Below are 9,140 nucleotides of genomic sequence, written 5' to 3'. Positions count from 1 at the left end.
TGATCCGCGTACTGAGTTACGATGATTCGGGGTTATCCTCGACGGATGAAATAAAATGTTGTGGCACAAGTGTGCAACCTCTGCAGAGTGTAAACCTATTCGAATAGTCGTGTCCACGGTTACGTACGGTTGGAAAGGTCATATAGTTTCCGATGTCAGATATTTCTTGAAAAGGTTGATGAAGTGAATGGTGACTTGGGTTGAATCACAACTGAGTTGTGGGAATGACACTAATATTCCCACTTGAGTTAGTTAGCACTTGAAGAGTCTTTTATCAAATACTTGTGAACTAAAATTGGCTTTATGCAAATTAAACTAGAGCTTAGCACCCCCTTACTAGAATTGATAGCATTTACACTAGTATTAGTTTGCGAGTGCTTAAAGTACTCACGGCTGTGTCCCTGGCTATTCAAATGGCCAGAATATGAAGAGGAGCAGAACTACCAAGGTGACGATCAGCAGGACGCCTACGACAACTAGGAGTTCTTCTAACGTCAAGCGTTGGCCTGTGGACTAGAGAGTCCATTCTATTTACGCTTCCGCTATGAACTTTGTGTTCGTTGATCAATAGATCAGCTATTTGTGTAATATGGATCATGTGATCTGAATTTGTAAGACAAGTATGGTTTGTAATGAATGATGACTTATGATATTCGACTGTTATGTCTCGCAACAATAATATTCCTGGGATTGCGATGAATGGCGTAATAGGCATCTGGATTTAAAAATCCGGGTGTTGACACAAGATGGGGATGATTGACATTTATCACCCATCTTGAGGGGGAGTGTTGGAGTATCTGTTGGGCTGTCTTCTTGTTCTCTGTTGTGGCCCATCTGGTCCAGCCCAGTTGTTACCTATATAAGGTGATTCTATCTCTGTAACCCTAAACTGAGAGAGTTCCTCCCTACAGCCTCCTTCGCCTCCTTCTACCTCAGGTTAGCCCCTCACCTATGTCCACATATAACTTAGCAACAGTCGGTATGGAACTTATCACTAGTGATATATGAACTTAGTAATAATATGTATGCAACTTACACTACATGTATTAAATAGTTCGGGGTGAGGAAGAGATAATGAGTATGCAACTTAGTATCTATGTGAAGCAACAATTTACTGTCTACCGATAGAACTTAGCAAATGTATGCGAAAACAAATTATGTGTGAAAAAACAACTTAGCTCATTTATGAACCAATAATACTCTCAGCAAAAATACAACTTAGCGCATATATGGATGACAAATTTATTATTTTCGTGGCCACCACTGGGAGGCACAACTCCACCTCAATCAACGTGGATTTGGCTGGTGCCACGAGCCACGACCCGAGGAAGAACACGATGGATTATTTGCCATGGCTAAATATGTGGATTGAAGCGTGATGCTTTGATTGGAAGTTAGCTAGCAAAAGATTTTGAAGAGTTGCAGGAGGGCGCAGGTTTGGATTCTGCCTACATCTTCTGATCCTGTAGCAAAATAATTTTCTAGCAAACGGCAGTGAAGCAGCGGGAACGTTGTTTTCACATTTGGAGCAGGCATCTACTTACACGATTGGCCTGAGCTTTACAACTTCACAAGTTCACCATCTACCCCAACGAATGAAACAATGGTTTCGAATTTGCTTACATATTGATCGAGTTTGGCTTCCACATCTGCCCACAGCAGTCGCCATGACACTTGCTGCTGCAACTGGACGCGGCTCTGCCCCCGCCGATATGTTGCCACTCCACGGAGAGACCACACTAGGCCAGAAAAAAGGCCCCAGGAAGATGCCCGCGATACTGAGGCTCCACTAGGCCAGACCATTGTGGCGGCGGCGTACACAAGGTCAGACGTGACGGACTTGCTCATCGGTGACGTAGCGAATGCGGTGTCAAGTTGTGCACCTGTACATGGTGTTGTCGATGGTGGTCGGCGACTCGGCGCATTAGCGGTTTTCCGGCCGAGCGAGCTCGATCCAGCAGCGCTAGCTCCACCGCGTCCATGGCGCTAGAACACGGCATCGGGCATCCACCAGCGTCCATGGTTCTTCACTGGTGCTCGAAAGCGCCATTCCATGGTTCTTCACTGGTGCTCGAAGGCGTCCATGGCGCTCTACCACTGCATCTACCGCGGTGCTTGGCGGCGGAGCCAGCGGTGGCGCTCACGCTCGGGGTGGACCGACCGCCGGGAGGTGAGCGGCACGGCACTGGAAGCGGGTGCAGGCACGTGCACTGGGCGGCGTGCGCAGGTAGGGAGAGATCGGATGGTGAGCAGCCGAGTGCTCAGATTGCAAACTGGCATCCAAGTATCTCTACTACTATAGTGTGGCAGTTTTGAATTTGGATTTACCGACCCGTTCATAGTTTCCCGCCAAAACACCTGTGAAGCTATTGCAGCCGTTGATTTACAGTACAATACTATCATCCGCCGTCCATCAAGTATCATCGGTAATGATCGAACGGCTGTGCTGTGCTGGATTCGCCTCCTGGTTTGCACTGTGCATCCAATCAGTCCAGCTCCATTGCGCACGTGTGAACCTCCTAGCAGCTAGCCGAACGTTCTAGAGAACAAAAGCTCATACAAACTTGCAGCTTGTGTGCTTTGCCGTGTGAACCTCTTAGCAACTAGCCGAACATTCTAGAAAACAAAAGCTTATACAAACTTGCAGCTTATGTGCTTTGCTGTGTGAATGTATATTTAATTCAGGATCGAGCTGAACTTTTGCGTAACACGAACTAGGACCTGTCATACATGCGCAGGATTGTTTTTATGGAAAACCTGCCACGACCAGCAGACTATGGAGTTACATCTAGACTGATTTTCTTTTTCATGCTGCAATTGCTTTGTATCAAAAATGTTAACTAATAGAAACAACTGAAATAATGGATATTTCACACATCTCATCTGTTGATGATGGTTTTCTTTACACCACTTGAATAAAAAAATTGGAACCAAAATTACAGACTTTGTGCTAACAGGGCGGATTTTCTAGATTCGTGTGTATCTAAAACATGTGTAGGTAATATGAATGTGGACAAACCGAGTGACTTATTTAGGGATGGAAAGAATAGAAAGAAAATACACTTGCACCTTGCCCCTAAAAGCTGAAGAAGGTACACCCTGATTTCTAATAGAATAAAAAATGTACTATAAACGATAACCTTAATAGACGAAATGGTTGCACATGACATGGTTATATTAAAAATAATTAATATGTTTTGGTCTTTATATTTTCTAAATTGTTTGTCTGGTCACATATCTCTTATTTAGAACTAACTTTAAACAAGAATCAAATTCGGTAAAAAGTTAGTACACTAAAAATAGACCCCAAATATTTCTCAACATCTCTTGGTATACTTCACATGAAATTGACTGTAATGACCCAGAAAAAATTATTGATCTCATTTTATCATTTCTCAGAGCACCATAAGTCATTATTGGTTACCTTTTAAAAAATTGAACTCTTCTTAGCTACCAAAACGTGCAAAGCACGTGCTAGTTACTAGTATTTTTTAGCAATCGGGTTTTTTGGGGGGTGGTAAAGGGAGTATAGCTCCCAATTTCTATTTCCGTGAAACCAGAACAACTTGTTCCCCAGCAAATGCCACGTCAAGATGAGACTGTCAGTACACTAACACGTTAATATTAGGGTTTTTGACAGGTGGTGGTGTTTTGGCTCATAGGAGCAAATGCTCTCATTATACAAAATAATTAAAAAACAATTTTAAAAATGTCAAAAAATTCTGACATAATTTTTTTGGTGTACATCGTGACATTCTTTGTTAGTGCACATGGAGAAACAATATTTTATGTTGCGTGTACAAAAAAGACAAAAAAATGTCCTATACGTAGTTGTGTTATAGCATCAAAATTTGACTTTTTTACAGGAGCCACAAAGTTTTTTAGTTTCTTTTGAAAACTTGTGCACGAACATAAAATGTGTAGATGTACATGAAAAAATTTACTTTAGAATTTTTTGACACTTCGATATGTAGATTCACATAGTGGGAGCAAATGCTCCTATGAGCCAAAGTGAATATCCCTTTTTGACAAGCATATTCCTTATATATTATGGCTAAATAAGCCAGACTACACTATAATTTAGCCACATGGACTGTACAGGGCAATAGCTAGACAAATGACAATAGTAACAATGTTGTTTTTGCAATTACAATATGCATAATCTGTTGGGGTACTTTTTTTTTCAGAGAAAAGGAATCCCCCATGGGATCCCTAGTTTCATTAAAGAAGCTGAAATATCACACAATTTTTACAAGTACCCACTACAAACATAGATAGATAACAGGACAACCCTGCCATCTACCTGTTGAACAAAATGTTCAAAAAAAGAACAAGACATGAAGTACCACTACGAGCTACGATCTGCTATGGGGGAAACCATCTAGGATATAGAAATATAAACAGGGGAAACCATCTAGGATATAGAAATATAAACAAGGTAGCAACAGGGGAAAGAGAAGCACGGCTACGCAGTTATCCTTCTTCGTATGGGATTCCAACCGTGCTTCTGCCCAAAGATCTCCTGTGCCACTCGCCCACTCGCGCCATCTTTTTTTAGCCCCCTGTAGTAGAAGACTTCTTAGCCCGCTTTTTTTGCAATTTCGACCATGTGTTAATGAACTGGCATGCAAATAATATTATATTTATGAGATCTCCAGGACGAATTCTTTGAAAACAAGATTTATTTCTTGTTTTCCAAACTGCCCAGATAACCGCCACGGACCCGATAATAATATATGTGTTAACGAACTAGCTTTTTTGTCTCTCCCTGAACGAGTATTAAACCAATCATTGTAAAGATCAGTAAAACATTTAGGTAATTTACAAATGCCTAGAGACACACTCACAACACTCCAAACGTATTTGGCTAAAGGACACGGAAAGAAAAGATGCTCCTGAGTCTCATGATCATCACAAAACTCGCACAGTTCTACTCTTTTCCATCCTTTTTTCTTAAGATTTTCCTTAGTTAGGATCCTATTCTTTATCGCCAACCAGCAGAACACCTTGATCCTCAACGAAAGTTTGAGGGTCCACAAAGCTTTAAAAGGGAAATTAACCTTTTTCGCTACCAAAAAGGAATACATTGATTTAACCGCAAAAAACCCAGATTTCGTTAAAAGCCACGACACCCTGTCCAGTTCACCAAACAACTAGACCTGACTACAAACGTCAATCAATTTAATCCACATTTCCTTGGTTTCCTCCCTCAGAAACCTCCTGAATCTAAGATAACCGAATCCTCTAGTAAAGACAGTATGAACTGTAACAAACTTGCTGTAACAAAGATTGTAAAGATAGAATGGGCATTATTTAAGTTGATTTAGAAATCAGCAGATAAATAATTCCGTCTAGAAAGAGCAGATTCTTGGAGGATACACAAACATGATCTGAATTAAACAGTACGGCCCATCTATACCTGCTAATGACTCCCGGAACAGGGGAATACTGGGTAGAAATAGCCATGTCTTGTTTTGTCACCCACTAAAAAGATTTCTCAGGGAAGCTGGTGTTTTCTTTCAAGTCCTTGATGCAATTTGCAGTCTCTTGGATTAACAGGTAGCCATAGAAAAAATAGATAAAACGAACTTACTCAGTGGCAGTACCTCACCGAAATCCTGAGGAGTAGCATCAAATAGACATTGCAACAGTTTGATCGACACATTCAGTACACTAAAAAACTTAGTGAACTGAACTCAGTAATATTAGGATTTAGGACACATAATCCACAAATATTACGACAAATAAAACCAATCTCGGAAAAAAGAGGTCAAGAAAACCGGATTTTAGAACAATTTAGCCACATGAAATTAATTGGTATCCAGGATAATAGCTAGGCAAACAAGAAGAATACCATGTTCTTTGGACAATTACAATACTACTAGTATGCTTAATCTTTAAGGTTACCAGGCATTGCTCTGAAAAGAAAATCAAGCCAGAGAGAGCGCAAGCACCAGTAAATGGAATTCCATGATGATTTGAGCAGACTCAGACATCAGTAGACATGTAGTAGTTCAGCCTATAAAGAAGATCCAACTCTTGGAGCTTGGGTCGTACGCAACACTACTACCCGTCTGTGCCTGCAAATGAATCTGAGAACAGTGGAACATAGGGTACAAATAGAGCTAACTTGTTTTTCTCAAGATAAAGGATATGACGGAGTTTCCGCTGTCGGGTATCGTATGATGCCAATGTATCAGCGTCACGCGAATCCAAGAAAATGGTGTCGCAGTGTGGATGAATAGCAGCCACCTTGTACTCCACCCCAGTTTCGGTCCGCAGCTCATCCTTGCTGAAACTATGCTTCAAGACCCATTCTCTGGTGTTATAATCCTTCATGTACCAGACTTGTGCTGTCTTGCAAGGTAGGGATGTATCATCATGCTTCTTCCCTTTCTTGTTCCTCTCGACACAGGTTAAGGGTGTGGTAGCAAAGTGCAAACACCCCTGTGACAATCCAATTGTATAGAAACTCATACCACCCGACGGCAGAGGGATAGTGTCCCGCACCCGCCCCTCCATGTCCACCGCTACCAGCACAACATGGAGGGCGGTTTTCAAGGGGTGCAGCCAAGCAAGCAGGTGCAGCATGCCATGAAAGAAGACGCTTGTAACGCCAGAGCAGGCTGCAAAACTGCTTTTTCTATGCTTCCAGGCTCCAGTTTGCGATGAGTATATAGTCACTCCCGCCGTGGATTCCTCCTGTTCGGTCTCGTCAAACTGAAGAACGTAGAAGTGGGACGAGACTGCTGGATCAAAAGCCAAACGAGCGAATACAGCGCCGGGTGGCACCTCGGGTAGAGGGGGCAGGTGAACCCACCTCTTGGTGGCCGGGTTGCACACGATGTAATGGGATTCGACCACATATTCGGGCGCCAGAACAGAAGAAGAGGGGGCGATGCAGCCGAGGCAGAGGAGTAGGCCATTGCAGGTGTCTAGCTGGGCGACGTACAGGTACTTGTCTTGCGGCAGGAAAGGGAGGGACGGGTCGACGTCGACCGACGGGGCTGCGCCGACGGAGACGTTGGCGAAGTGAAATCTGCGGGATCGGGGGTCTACCCTGGAGTAGCCGTAGGTGTTGTAGAAGAAGCCGAGGAGGGTGTGTGGGAGCTTCTTGCGGTGGGCGGGGTCCGCGATGAGGTCGCGCCAGGACGGGGAGACGCACTTGAAGCGGTGGACGGACTTGGCGGGAAGGCGGGAGAGGATCTCGACGATGATGTCGTCCGTGAGGTGGCTAGCGACCGCCGCCGCCGCCGGCATGGACGCCTCCGCCGGAGGGTTGCTCGTCCGCGTCTTCTTCTTCTTCCCAGAGCTCTTCTCCTCCATGGCGCTTCTTAGAGGCGGCGGCGTAGGCGTCGATTGCTCACGGGCACACGACGGCGGCGGCGTTTCTCGGTTGGACCGATGGGGAATGTGGAATGGTTTTTTTTTTTTTTTTGGAAGCTGGAATGGGGGAATCGGTAATACTTGCGTCGATCGGGCCAGGTGGGCCGCACGGGCCAGATATGACAGGCAAGGCACGGAACGTTCTACGGTCATCTCCAACGCGGTGACCACGGGATGTCACGGTGAGCAAAAAAAACCGATGACCGAAGATCGAAACCGAAAAGACCGAGACCGAACCCGAAAAGACCGAGACCGAAATAACCGATAAAATATTGGGTAGAAAATTTTATAGACCGAATTAAGTTTGGTAAATTCGGTCATTTTGTTCTAAGTAACCGAATAGACCGAACTGACAGAATTTTACGTACGACTGTCCCAATATTTAGATTTTGTGATATGCGTGAGATGTGATATTGTTGAATGTTCATAAGCTTCTCTAGCATTGTTACATTTTTGTTTAGATTGTTGAACATTTATTCGTGTCAATTGATAATAATATATGCAATGAAAAAACATCCAAAATACATCTAAAATGTTGCCAACCTTTTACTAAATAATGTCTAAGTTTTGCATTGATAACGTCTGCCACACTATTCGGTCATGACTGAATCCGAACCCGAATTATTAAGTACCCGAATTTGTCGGGTAGTAAAAGTAACAAGTATATTTCGGTCTTCATTTTTTTCTGACCGAATTTAAAATGGACCGAAATACAAAAACAGAATTTTCGGTCATGACCGAACTGTTATCACCAGATTTTAACTAAGTCAGGAGGTGGGCTGTGATTGAGATGGGCTTGGAGAATATACACGGGAAATATTCATGAATCGGCCTCGTGCAAGAGTTTGGGCTAGATTGCCCGTGTCGGTTAGAGTTAAAAGATAGAGTTTAGCTCGTATACGGTTGGGATTATTCTCAAGTTAGAGAGTCTACGGACTATAAATATGTATCTAGGGTTATTGAGAAAGGAGGACGATCACGTTCGCAACAAACCAATCTAGGCGCATCGCCACCCCTTGTTTCGAGGGTTTCTTCCGGTTGCGATCTAGGCAGTATCTTGTTTATTCGTTGTTTATGTGTTGCTCGTGCTGAAGCCTTGTTGATGGCGAGCAACACCGTTATCGTAGATACTTTAGGGTTAGCATTGGTACTTTCTTGATGTATTCGCTTACCTATGGTATCCCTAGATATCTAGCTGTCCTTACACCTATCTTGGGTGTAAGGGCAGCACCTTCCTTAGTCTTTATTTAGTAGATTCGATCTGTTATGGTTGTTCCTTGTTCTTCAAGGATTAGTTTGATATCCATATAGTTAGGCCTTGCAAACGGGTTGAATGATCCAGTAGTGCGTAAGGTACGGTTTGCTGGTCCTAGAAGGGATGTTCCGAGGATCAACTCCATGTTGGGTTTTAGGCCTTTTCTAGGGTTGGTTTTCTGTCATCTTCCGTATCTGCCAGGCTCAACTACGTGTAGGACGTTCCGGTTATATGGTGAAAACCCTAAATCGTCGTAGATCGTTTTAGCTTAGTATTGATCAAGCAGGACCACCATGTTGTCGTAGATCCAATACGAATCATGGGTGGATCGGCTCCTTGAGCCGATTCACAGGACAACCTGAGAGACGATCGAGGCTCGTATTTAATGTTTACGTGTCTGCCATGCAGGAAACTAATCGAAGCAATCCATCACCTTTCTGACCAGGTATAGGTCAGGTGGCACGCCCTTGCACCAGCTCGGACGTGCGTGCCAGGAGCA

The 9,140-nt window shown here is 43.6% G+C and overlaps 1 protein-coding gene across 1 annotated transcript; it reads right to left on the bottom strand.

Moving 5' to 3' along the window:
* Positions 1–5,805: 5,805 nt before the first annotated feature.
* LOC127335768 (F-box protein At5g49610-like) lies at positions 5,806–7,416 on the bottom strand. Its single transcript, XM_051362498.1, has one exon. The coding sequence runs from the start codon at positions 7,324–7,326 to the stop codon at positions 6,067–6,069; it is 1,260 nt and encodes a 419-aa protein (XP_051218458.1). The 5' UTR covers positions 7,327–7,416; the 3' UTR covers positions 5,806–6,066.
* Positions 7,417–9,140: the final 1,724 nt, after the last annotated feature.

Source organism: Lolium perenne, chromosome 2 (assembly GCF_019359855.2).
Source record: "Lolium perenne isolate Kyuss_39 chromosome 2, Kyuss_2.0, whole genome shotgun sequence".
Classification (NCBI taxonomy): domain Eukaryota; kingdom Viridiplantae; phylum Streptophyta; class Magnoliopsida; order Poales; family Poaceae; genus Lolium; species Lolium perenne.
This window is presented reverse-complemented; position numbering and strand designations above follow the sequence as displayed.